Raw genomic sequence first — 12,552 nt, forward strand, 5'->3', positions numbered from 1 at the left:
ATAACATATCTCACGTCTGCTGCACAGACTTTTTAACACCTTGGCCATGTGATTGTCTGTATAGTGATCATACAGACGTGTGGTGCCCAATAAAGTTGGGTACAGAAGAAGAAGGCCTCCTCTAACTTTCCCAGCGCGCTAACAGCTACCCAATAGCTGCACACATGATCTCCCGTAGAAACTAGCAACAAGAAAGGACGTCTCTTGAATGCCACAAGGGTCACCATTATCTCAGCACACAAAACGCAAAGTGATATATTTGTGTTACTCTGTTAGATAGTGGAATTGCACTTTGACAGGCGCAATTCCCACGCCTTCCTCACATTTATTTTATTGAGAAAAATCCTAGCAATAAAAAAAAAAAATTGTATAAAAACTATATTCAACATATTTCATATTTGTGTTACGTTTATCTAAGAGAACTGAATCCCCATTTATGCAAGACAGCAAAAGCCTTACCCACGTTACGGGAATAGAGGCAGAGATCTACGGTGCTATATGTACAGCTGTGTGAAAAAGAAAGTACACCCTCTTTGAATTCTATGGTTTTACATATCAGGACATAATAACAACCATCTGTTCCTTAGCAGGTCTTAAAATTAGGTTAATACTACCTCAGATGAACAACAACACATGACATATTACACCGTGTCATGATTTATTTAACAAAAATAAAGCCAAAATGGAGAAGCTGTGTGTGAAAAACTAATTACACCCTTACTGCTTCCATAGGAATTAAGATGCTAAGTAGCAGACAGGTGCTGCTAATCAAATGCCCTTGATTAATTGATCATCAGCTAGTGTGACCACCTCTATAAAAGCCGAGGTTTTAGCAGTTTGCTGGTCTGGAGCATTCAGGTGTGTGTCCAAGGAGGAAAGACATCAGCAATGATCTTAGAGAAGCAATTGTTGCTGCCCATCAATCTGGGAAGGGTTATAAGGCCATTTCCAAACAATTTAAAGTCCATCATTCTACAGTGAGAAAGATTATTCAAAAGTGGAAAACATTCAAGACTATTGCCAATCTTCCCAGGAAATTCACCCCAAGCTCAGACCGTGCAATGCTCAGAGAAATTGCGAAAAAACCAAGGAGTTACATCTCAGACTCTACAGGCCTCACTTAGCATGTTAAAGCTCATGACAAACAATTCGAAAAAGACTGAACAAGTATGGTTTGTTTGGAAGGGTTGCCAGGAGAAAGCCTCTTCTCTCTAAAAAGAACATGGCAGCACGGCTTAGGTTTGCAAAGTTGCATCTGAGCAAACCACAAGACTTCTGGAACAATGTCCTTTGGACAGACGAGACCAAAGTGGAGATGTTTGGCCATAATGCACAGCGCCACGTTTGGCGAAAACCAAACACAGCATATCAGCACACACACCTCATACCAACTGTCAAGCACGGTCGTGGAGGGGTGATGATTTGGCCTTGTTTTGCAGCCACAGGACCTGGGAACCTTGCAGTCATTGAGTCAACCATGAACTCCTCTGTATACCAATGTATTCTAGAGTCAAATGTGAGGCCATCTGTCCGACAGCTAAAGCTTGGCTGAAATTGGGTCATGCAACAGGACAATGATCCCAAGCATACAGTGTACCAGCAAATCTACAACAGAATGGCTGAAAAAGAAAAGAATCAAGGTGTTGCAATGGCCCAGTCAAAGTCCAGACCTCAACCCGATTGAAATGCTGTGGCTGGACCTTAAGAGAGCTGTGCATAAACAAAATGCCCACAAGCCTCAATGAACTGAAGCAACGTTGTAAAGGAGAGTGGGCCAAAATTCCTCCACAACGATGTGAGACACTGATAAAGTCATACAGAAAACTATTACTTCAAGTTATTGCTGCTAAAGGTGGTTCTACAAGCTATTGGATCATTAGGTGTACTTAGTTTTTCACACATGGCTTCTCCATTTTGGCTTTATTTTTGTTAAATAAATCATGACATGGTGTAATATGTCATGTGTTGTTGTTCATCTGAGGTTGTACTTACCTCATTTTAAGACCCGCTAAGGAACAGATGATTGTTATTATGTCCTGATATGTAAAACCATAGAATTCAAAGAGTTTGTACTTTCTTTTTCACACCACTGTACAGCGGGAGACAGAATAGAAGTCCTATAAGCATCAAGAAAAATATGTGTTTTTGTTTTTAATTGAAGTACGGATTACAACTTTAAAGAGCATCTTTGAAGCCCTTTTACTTCTGGTGAGATCTTCAGCACGCTGCGTAGTTCGAAATCTCTGAAGCCACTTTTTAGCAAGAAACAGATGCGTACCCCTTTGGATGCCCCAAGACATAGCCTCTACGATATGGGGTCTGGAACTCAGGGGCCCGTGATGTAGTGGCTACATCCTGCCCACAGAAAGCTTGTTTTCTAGGGGAGATAGTCATCTGTAGTGCAGGGAAATGGAAGAGGAGGAAGCCTCTTCCGTTTCTGGGTTAAGGTACGCGCCATAGTCACGTGATCGCGGACTGCCGACACTCAAAGGGTTGTAAAGCCGAGAGGGCAATGTTTAACCCTTCTGCTGTCACAGAGGCTTGCAATAACAGCAAAAGGGTTCAAAAGGCAATCAATCAATGATGCTCTATTTGACAAAAATCTTTTATTTTGCTAAATGTTACAATAAACCAATGTATGTCCTGTACTGTAATTCTTGTTTTTCTTTTCCATGCACAGTAGCATCAAATCTGCTTGTAGTTTGCTTGACAGTGAAATGGTTGCCAATTTCTTTGAATGATTAGGCTGCAAAAAACACATTATTTCCTCCAACGTGTATGACAGAAGTTGTAAGAACAAAAAAAAGCAGTGTGCTAAATGCTACTAAGAGAACTTCCTTTCCAGTTTTTAGTTAGTTCTTTAATGATGACTCTGCAAGAAACTCTCAGGAAAAAGGAAACCTATGTAACCCACCTCCTAAGGGGTTAATAACATGGCTGTCGTATGCTGGACCCCCATCTTGGGTTGCTATGGGGATCCATACGTCACAGAAGGGTATTTAAGGAGGAGGGACTATTCTAGAAAGTTAGGTTCCCAGAAGTCAAAAAGGAGAGGAGCCTCGGGGGAGAGTAGATAAGTAATGTTTATAAAGTAATAGTATAGACCAGGCCGCCCTGTTTATTGTGTTGTAGAAGGAAAAGGAATATGACACGCCACAGAGGGCCTCAGGAAAGAGGGCTCCTGGATGTCGGCGGATTGTTAAATAAAATCATGATTTTCTTCATTTTTAGCTTCTGGGGTTACCACTGTAACCTTTGGACAGCACTGGGCTCCATTGTAACCTCCCGGACACTTAATATTTCAAAATGCTTTTCTCTCCTTAATGGAGCATTATTTAAAGATAAATAAAAAAAAACAACAACATTGGAAAGATCTGCAGACCGCTGCTTGTAAAATAAAGTTGTTTAGTTTGATTGAATCTTTGTCTTATTACAGTCATTTGCACGCCACCCAATTGTTGTTCAGATTCAGACATGAGGTTCAAAATAATGTAAAAATGTTACACTTGTAGCCCCCTTTCCCTGTCTCTAAGGGAACTACGCGTGCTGGGTACCTGTCTGGCGTACAGGAGGCCTGATCCTCCGCCACTGAGAGCCTGAGGTGGTTGCGTTCTTTCGTACACAGCGCCTCCACCTGGGAGGGATTCTAGCGCAGAAAGATAACCCTTCGCAGGAACAATACCGGTAGTAAATAAAGGCGCACACAGGAATAACCAACTATATTTACTGACACATATAACATAACACAATAACCACACAGGCCCCACATGCAGTACTCACACAATATATATATATATATACATACACACGGGCTCCATGTGAATGGATTTTCCAGGCAAAAGGTGACACATTGTGTGCTTATTTGTATGTAATTTCCCAGAATCCCTTGCTGCAGTGGGAGCACTGTATGCTAGGTGATAATGGTTGAAAGGCAGGGTTGCAGACCTAAGATATGTTAATGTGCTCACAAGTGATATTCTTTATTGGCTATATGCCAACGGTGGATGTTTTTTGTTGCCTTTTTCACCCACCATAACTTAAAATGTATATATGTGTCCACGCCGTTGGTGCACGTGGTACCTATCCTGGTCTAAGGCCTGCCCTGCCCTGGTCAAACTGTAGAGGGTTATCCGTTGGACCGCAGAGTGAGCCCACGACGCGGTCCGTCCTATCTCTCACAAAAGGCGTCCGCCTCTCAGTGAGTGCCAGTGGGAGTGTCTCTTTGAATGTCTATAGTGATGTAGCCGTGTCTCCTCTTGCCTCCGGGGAGGGGGACGGCTGCGGTGTATGGAAGCGACAGAGCTCCGCGGTGTACCCGGCAAATTACAGCTGTGCGCATGCGCAGAGGTGAGAAGTTGCGTTGGCTATTTTAAGTTTGCGCATGCGCAGTCCCCAGAGTTGCGCGGCCATCTTCGGACAGACTCTGCAAGGGACTACATGTCCCAGGAGCCTGAGGGACATGCAGGTAGAATGCTGATACAGTTTGGCAGTTTGGCAATTACAGGCAGTTACTGGAGAGGCTGGCAGTTAATGTTAGTTGGAAGAAGGAGAGAACCATTGAGGTAGTGCCCAGGGAGCAGTGCTCCCCTGGACTAGGACTAAGTTTGCCCTTCGGTCCAAGCTAGGTCCTAAGTCCCCTTTTAGATTGTGGCTGCTATACGGAAGACCCCAGACAGGGCCGCTACCCTTTAGCCTTATAGTGTCAGGTGTAGCACCAGGAAAGAGACGCCACGCGGTGAGCTACGGCCTGTGGTCTGGGATCAGACCAAAAGGCAACTCTAGACATTAAGGGACACCCTCCAGCTGGAGCGCCCTCAAGAGGCGGACGTCTTCGGACCAGAGAGACAGAGGATTCAGCAGACGTCGGATCAGACGGATCCTTTTTGCTCATCCAGCGGTACCTGGGTACAGGAGTGCCCAGGGAGGTAAAGTGCACCAGCGGTCCACAGGGGTAGGTAGCGCTACTCCCTACACTTGGGTGACGTTGCACCGAGGAGAACGAGAGCTCACCCCAGGCTCCCAGCTGCGGAGGCTCAGGCCTTCTGTGAGCCACAGGTAACGGCAGCACACGTAGCTCACTTAGACACAGGAAAAGGGGGCTACGTTTAGATGCCTGTGGTCTGGTCCCAGACTGCAGGCCGTGCACACCACGTGGCGTCCATCACTGGTGCCATTACACTATCGGCTACTGGGGAAGCGTCCCTATCTATGGGCCTTTCCAGCCGCAGCCACAAACTATTAATGGCCGGGGCCTAACTGGGGCCAGGCCAAGAGCCACCCATGAACGGGACCGGGCCCACTGCAAGGGGTGGCCGCCGTGCTGCTGTCAGTTTTTCCAGCAGACTGGAAAATTGTGCTCAGTACTAGCAACGGAGCGCTAGGCCACGCCCCACGGCAGTTCAGCCAATGAGGGCGAACCTGCCGGGTGACATCATGACCGCGCCCCCTGTCATATTCTCTGTCTTTCCCCCTGCAGCTCACTGCAGACAGGGGAACTCGGCTGCACGCGCCGCCAGCCTGGCAGGCACGCGTGCAGTGCAGACAGTGGGGCCGTAGCCTAGGGCTCATGAGACTTTTAGTCCCTTTGCGGAGCCGTGGGCAAGTTGACCGCCACATGTTTCCTCTGCACATGTGAGATATTCCATAATGGCAGCATCCTGTACTGGCGGCCGACGCGGAGCTCCCAAGCACTGACACACCGCAGCTCCCCCGCCCGTAGTGGAGGTAAGCGGGGAGCTCGGCTACACACTTTTTAACCATGTGCCAATGCAATGTAAAAGTAACTGTTTGATGCCTGTTTGCGGTTTACGTTTATATGTACGGTTTCACTTTTTATTCGGTATTGCAAACAAAGAATTGGCTAGAGCAGAGGTTACTAGGAAACCTTGGGTTCCCCGGGCATCCCTAAAGGGTTACCTGCAATTTTCAGGTCATTTGAAATTCACAATGCGTCTGATCTCAGGCGCGCTATTAGAGAGGGTTGGGGTTCCTTACAATGCATCTGATCTCAGACGCGCTATTAGAGAGGGTTGGGGTTCCTTACAATGCTTCTGATCTCATACACGCTATTAGAGAGGGTTGGGGTTCCTTACAATGCTTCTGATCTCAGACACGCTATTAGAGAGGGTTGAGGTTCCTTACAATGCATCTGATTTCAGAAGCACTATTAGAGAGGGTTGGGGTTGCACAGAATGTCACAATATAATTATAGGGTTCCCAAGAAAAGGTTGAAAAACAATGTACTAGGGAAAACATTTGAGTAGTAGATTGTACCAGTAGCAGATGATTAACCGCAAAAATGGTAAAGCATATTGTGACGGTAGGGTAGCTGGTCTCACATACAGTAATAAAAGGTCAAACACAGCTAGCTACCCCTAAAACCATGTAACTTGGCCACCTATGTAAGGCTTATTTCGGCCAAATGTACTTTATGTCTGGGGAAGAAATAGGGAATATAACCAATGTATGACATAAAATGTCCTATGTCTGTAAAGCACTTTATTCCCTGTTAATGTAGTCCCCCAGTCTAGTTGAGCCAGCCCTGTAATGTAATGTGATTTGAGTGTCAGCCCTGTAAAAGGTGGATTGCATGTGTTCATTTCTATGGAGGCAGATTTAGTGATTAGATCAGCCGAGGTGCCTACAGAGAAATGTGGATTGAGACAAAGGTGCGAGCATGGAGGTGTTAGAGACATTTGGCAAGTGGGAAAGTGGACAATCAGGTCTGGGGGTGGGTCTCAGAAAGGAGAGCCTTTGTACCCCTGCAGACTTTGTGGCTCCTACCCAGTGGGAGGTCTTGAGTGCCTTAGCATGCCCCTCCTCTGGCTTTGGTGGCACCCACTCAATCTGTGCTCTCGTTGGCCAGCAGCCCCTGTCCAATGAAAAGGATAGCCACCAAGAGCTATATAAAAGGGGTGCTGCTGATCAGAGCACTAGACTATCGGAGACGTTCTGGGAAGGAGTTTGGATCTTGACTGTGACCAGCTGGAGATAAATGTGTAGCGGAGTCCCCCTACTATGCCTCCGTGTGGGGACCTGCTCCGCGCGATCGGACAGAGTGGCGGCGGCCATCTTGGCATTTGGGACTATAATTCTCAGAAGCCTCGGTTCGGTCACATGGGCCATCTCAACCAATCAGGCGAGAGCGGCCATAAGAGAGACTCCTGATATCCTCCGCTGGATAAGAAACATGCAGGCAGTCTTGCAGGAGCCGGCAGAGAGGACAGACGCATCCAGGGAACCAGTAAGCCCCTGGACTAGGCCAGAACTCTGCCCCAAAGCCCCAGTTAGGCCCTGATTCCTCCAATGAGTGGAGTGTTGTAGGGAAGGCCCTAGGTAGGGACCCTCCCTTTAGAATTGCAGCTGCACTACCGTGCCCGGACGCCTAGGCAAGCATCGGCCTGGGATCAGGCTGCACGTGGCAGCACAGGAGAAGGATCATATGGCTGGAGATCGCACCGTAGACCTCTCCCTGGATAAGGTGTGGGGGGAGTTGTTGGAGGCCCCGCTGCGAGGGATCTACTACAGCATCACCCTACTGTCAATATACCCTGGTCTGGCCTGAGACCAGGAAGGTACCATAATGCACCATCACAAGGGGGGTAGCGCTTCCTCACATTTGGGCGGGACTGCTGTGAACACCAGGGTATAGGTGCCCAAGGCACCCTCAGTACTTTGGGGGAAAACCACACAGAGTGTTGTGTATTGTTATTGCATAATATCCTATAGTATTGTTATATGTGTGTCAGTAAAAACAAGTTATATATATCTGGTGTGATACTGTTCATTACTGACGGTATTGATTCCTATGAGGAGTCATCCCGCCAACGCTGGGATCCCTCATGGGTGGAGGCGCTGCACTAAAAGGCAGAGAGCTCACCACAGGCTCCCAGAAGCGGAGGCTCAGGCCTCATGTGAGCATACAGGTATCAGCAGCACGCGTAGTCCCCTGCGGTTTCCCTTAGGCATAGGGAAAGGGGGATACACGTCAGGCCTCGGCCAAGGTTCCTGCTGGCGTGCGGAGGCGCGCTGAGGCTCAGGGAAAGCGGGTGCTTTCCCTGGCCTTAGACAGCGTGCCGTCCGGGGGCGTGTCAGCGGGAGGGCCAGTGACGTCACGGAGCTGGTTCGCCCTCATTGGGCGAACCGCTCACGTGACCGGCCCTGCGCTCCCGGAGCGCTGAAATTTAAAATTCTGCTGAGACCTACGCTTCCGCGCGCTTGCGGAAGCGTAGGCGAGCCCCTACTTAAGCCGCTCTCATTGCGGCTGTAGGGGCTCACAGGTAAGTACAAGCGCGCCTCAGCACGGGTCATCGCTGACCATGCCCGAGGCCTCAGAGTGGCTGCTGTGTGATCAGCAGTCTGATATCACGGACAAGAAGCGGACAGGACAAGCCTTCTTGAAGTAGGACCCTGCACCTAGCGAGGCTAGAGTCTACTCCCCAGGTCCCCCAGTTGGTATTTTATCTTGTTTTGTGCATCTTTGTTTTGTCTGCTGGCTTGCCAAAATGAACATCATTTTATTCAACAACCCTGTCCCGTCTGGTGCTAGTGATCCCGGTGGTTTTGATGTAAAAGTACTGGTCCCCCGTGACACATTACAGGTAGTCCTCGCTACCCAACGTTTCACTTTACAACGATTGGCATATCCGACGCTTTACAATGCAACCCTATGAGCCATTTTTGGACGCCGGAATGCGTTATCCGACGCCTGAATGCGTTATCCAACGCTCACCGCCACTGATTAACATGGGACTCACTTTACAACGGTTTCACTATCCAACGCTACTTCCAGAGCGGATTCAGTTGGATAACCGAGGACTGCCTGTATTGGCTGAGGTTTCAATTCCACTTAAACAATGTACAGTATAACAACAACAACGTTGCAATTAACTAGATCACCTGACCTTACGGCTGAGAAAGCATGGCTTTGAACAGCATGGCAGCAAGATATCACAGATCTTGAAGGAGTTGGGTTATCATCAAAATCATTCATTCATGTTCTATTGGCAGTAATTATTTCACTCCTGCCTGATACTGTTGAAACCATCGCAGTTCACGGGATTTCGTAATGAGAAATAGGAAAAGGGTGGTTTGGAACTGTGCAGCTTGTGTGGGGTGAGAAGAGTGAGCACATGCAGATTTCATAACCTATTTCCTTTGTACATTATGCTTCATCCTTCTGTGTTGTGACAATATAATTGAGGAAGATGGAGGATTTTACAATAGGGGCTAGACAAAAGAAGCTTGATTCCTATTCATTTGAACACTTTGTTGTATGGGTAGAAATATTTGCACATCTTCTTTGTACATCTGTTTGTATCAGGCTAAAATAAGTGCAGGAATAGTTTTTTTAATATATAACTGGAGCAAACTGCCCTAAAACGGATCATACTGAAATAAAGTAATATAATCATTACAGTTCTGGCCTCTGAATCAGACAAAAATAAATCAACACTTACTACAGTACTTACAGCACAGCAGCAAATGGCATATAATGCCCTCTTAATTGCCACAAATTTTAAAACCCTCAGGGTCGTTAGCAAGGGCCTGCAATGCATTTCTATGCATTACGCTGCACAGGGCTCTGGCAGTGACGTGGTTAAAAAATAAATAAAAAAAAAGGATTCTGCTTTTCTAGGTATAAACCATGTTGCCATTTCCATTCAGACAACATTAGCTCTGCTTTCTAGCACATGTCCTCTTCTCACATGGCTTCCTCGTCATAAGACGATATTGGGGGCTGTGTACTGTATACAGTAAGTGGACATAACGGACTTCAGATATATATAAACTTCTGCACCTGGGTGTGTCCTCTATTTCAAATTGTTTTTGGCAAAAATTAAACCGTGTCTGACTAATGATCTGTGTCAAATATGGGGCCGCTATTTCACCTGGAGATGCAAGTAATTCTAACTATGCATCTGAATGCAGATTTTAAAGCTGCAGACCAAGCAATATCATACATGTGTTTTTTTTAATAAATCAGTTTGTCAGAAAATACTTGTATTATTTTTTTTTATTATTTAAAAACAACTCGGAATTTTTCATGTATTATAATGTAACAAGCATTTTTTTTTCTATAGCAACCATTTACAAATCACACCCTCTTACTATTCTGAAACAGGCTCTGGCTCACCCCTTTTTGAGCCCTACCTGCTCGCAAGCAGTGCATCAATTGTATCTAGTGACTGCCTGGTCACATGATCTTCCCCACAGAACTTGGCATATTTGGTCCTCTTCTGCTGCACTGACAGCCAGCTAGTGAACCCCCACGCCGAACCTTCGCCGATCGATCACAGGAGAACGGATCGATCAGCAACTTGGCTAATTACAGTACTTATTGTGTGGATTGAATTGATGCACATATTAAAGAGGGGGGCAGCTTGGACTGCTGCTTTAATATATTTTGGTCCCTATTTCTTTCCAAGTTAACAATTTGCACTGTATCTACTGTATATGAAGTCAGATATCCTACGTGTCACACACCCACATATGAGCTGTACCTTAAGAGGGTGTATTGGAGGCTTGATTATGATGTATGCAATAGATCCAGTTGTATACAATGCTCAATTTTACTTTACAACGGATTGCTATGAAATATTTATTCCCAACATATATTTATAAATGAGTCTACAAGTGTCTATGGCGTTTGTAGCAATATAACCTATGCAGTATGTAGGCAGTTAGTGGGTCATGCAGTAGAAGTTGTGCGTATGAGTAATTTAACAACTCACTTTGTGAATTCAAACTTACTAATCATCTACAGTAAACCCTGTCAATTTACTTTTAATATTGTAATTGTGCAGGTTCAACAGCAGAATCAGGTTTTATGCAACAGAACAAAAAATAAAAATAAAATTGCCGCGGTCAACATTTTGTAATAATTTCCAGGTAGTAGAAAGGAGCTACACAAGTAATTTATCCCAGATCCACAGGAACCAGGGCCCGAACCAGGAGCCAGTAAATAAATGGCCCCCTACCTCCCCCCGGGGCCCTACCTGTGGAGCGATGGTGGCAACAGATGGAGCCCCACCAGGCACTGATTGTGGAAGTGAGGCCTGACAACCGGTGGGGCCTGACTTCTGTGTTATAACAACCTGGGTTCCCGCCACCACTCCACAGGTCGGGTCCCGGGGGAGAGAAGGGGGATTTTAGAAATGCCGGAAAAATGCTAAAAATTAGTGCAGGACCAGCGTCCCTGCAGGTGGAGGATGGGCTCCTAAAGGGTGGTGGGCCCTAGTGCAGCACAGGTGGTAGTTCTGCCACTGATAGGAACAAAGAAATACAGAAGTCTGTATTCGGCTGCACACCTTGGTACAGATGCAGCAAAGGTTATTGCTCCCACTGGTGTGTAGTGGTGGGATATTCTGGGATATTCTGCGTTATCACTGCCATTGAACCCTATGGAAACGCTGTGATTCTTTGCATTATAACGGAATACTGTAGGTTGTGTTATCAGCGGGAACAATGGCATCTGCTATATCTGTATATTCTGTATGCTGGCTGTATCATGGCTGAATGTTCACTAGTCTATCTCTGTCTAGTTAATTAAAGCAGCTGGGGATTGATGGCAAACTTGACATACAGTATGCATACATTCAGATTACATTTGTACTGTATGTAAAACAAACGAATTGATAAATGTCAACACTCAAACGTAGGAATTTATCCTTGCTCCCATTAAATAAAAAAAAATATATATATTATTAATAAATTGAACTTTGAATATCTACAGACGAGTGCTGCGGATTATATATATATTCCATAATATATATACACACACACATACATATATACAAACACACACACACACACAGCAATACATAAACTTTGAAGTACAATAAAACATAATTCATATTTATATTCCTGAAAGCGTTGATCTTCAGTTCTTACAAGTGCACTCATGTCACTGTCACACTGTCTTCCCAGGGGACCCTGCACATGTGGCAGGGCTGAATGAAACATGCTCCCCCTTGCCCATATACAAGTCTCCTAGGTCACTGGCACCCAGAGCTATTAACAATAACACACTGCAACTTCTCCCCACACACATGTGGACAACCCCCACCCCGGGTGCCCTGTCCCCCAGGTGCAGATTTGCTGCTCACCTGTTGATCTTCAGAGCGAAGGCTCTCCTCTCCGCGCTGGACAGGGAGGCCATGGGAGCTTCTGGTCTGCAGTGTTTGGCAAGGCTGGGGCAGCTGCCCGGACACTGCTACTTCATGCCATGGGCTGTCACACAGGGAGGGGGTAATACGGAAGTCTGCACCCAGTGCATGACAGCCTCTGCTGTGATCAAGGCTGGGGGAGGGACCCAGGCTGTCAGGGCTAGAGGCTCAGCTGCTCCTATAGAGAAGTGTACAAGTTGCTCCCAAAAAAAAACAGAGTGCTCTCATCTCCCCGAGTCCAATACTATTATTTGTTGCTTTACACTTCAATAATTGTGTTGGTTCACTGGAGCACAGTGTTGATGAGGTTTTAGACCAGGCTGTCAGGAGGTTGAGCTTCTTTCTGCTGTACAGCACAGCCATTCAAGTTCACCTCTAAAAGAAA

General features: G+C 46.2%; 1 protein-coding gene across 4 annotated transcripts in view; it reads right to left on the reverse strand.

Annotated features, from left to right (window-relative positions):
* DOCK8 (dedicator of cytokinesis 8) overlaps positions 1-12,294 on the reverse strand; it is a 170,199-nt gene extending 157,905 nt beyond the window's left edge. For 2 of the 4 annotated variants that reach the window (XM_075597441.1, XM_075597434.1), the window contains exon 1: positions 12,108-12,293. In XM_075597441.1, coding sequence (XP_075453556.1) covers positions 12,108-12,160 — 53 coding nt within the window. In that variant the 5' untranslated portion in view covers positions 12,161-12,293. Of the gene's footprint in view, positions 1-12,107 lie in introns of all 4 variants that reach the window. The other 2 variants (XM_075597445.1, XM_075597455.1) reach the window with 2 other exon arrangements.
* Between the last annotated feature and the right edge of the window lie 258 nt (positions 12,295-12,552).

This window comes from Ascaphus truei, chromosome 1, assembly GCF_040206685.1.
Source record: "Ascaphus truei isolate aAscTru1 chromosome 1, aAscTru1.hap1, whole genome shotgun sequence".
NCBI lineage: Eukaryota > Metazoa > Chordata > Amphibia > Anura > Ascaphidae > Ascaphus > Ascaphus truei.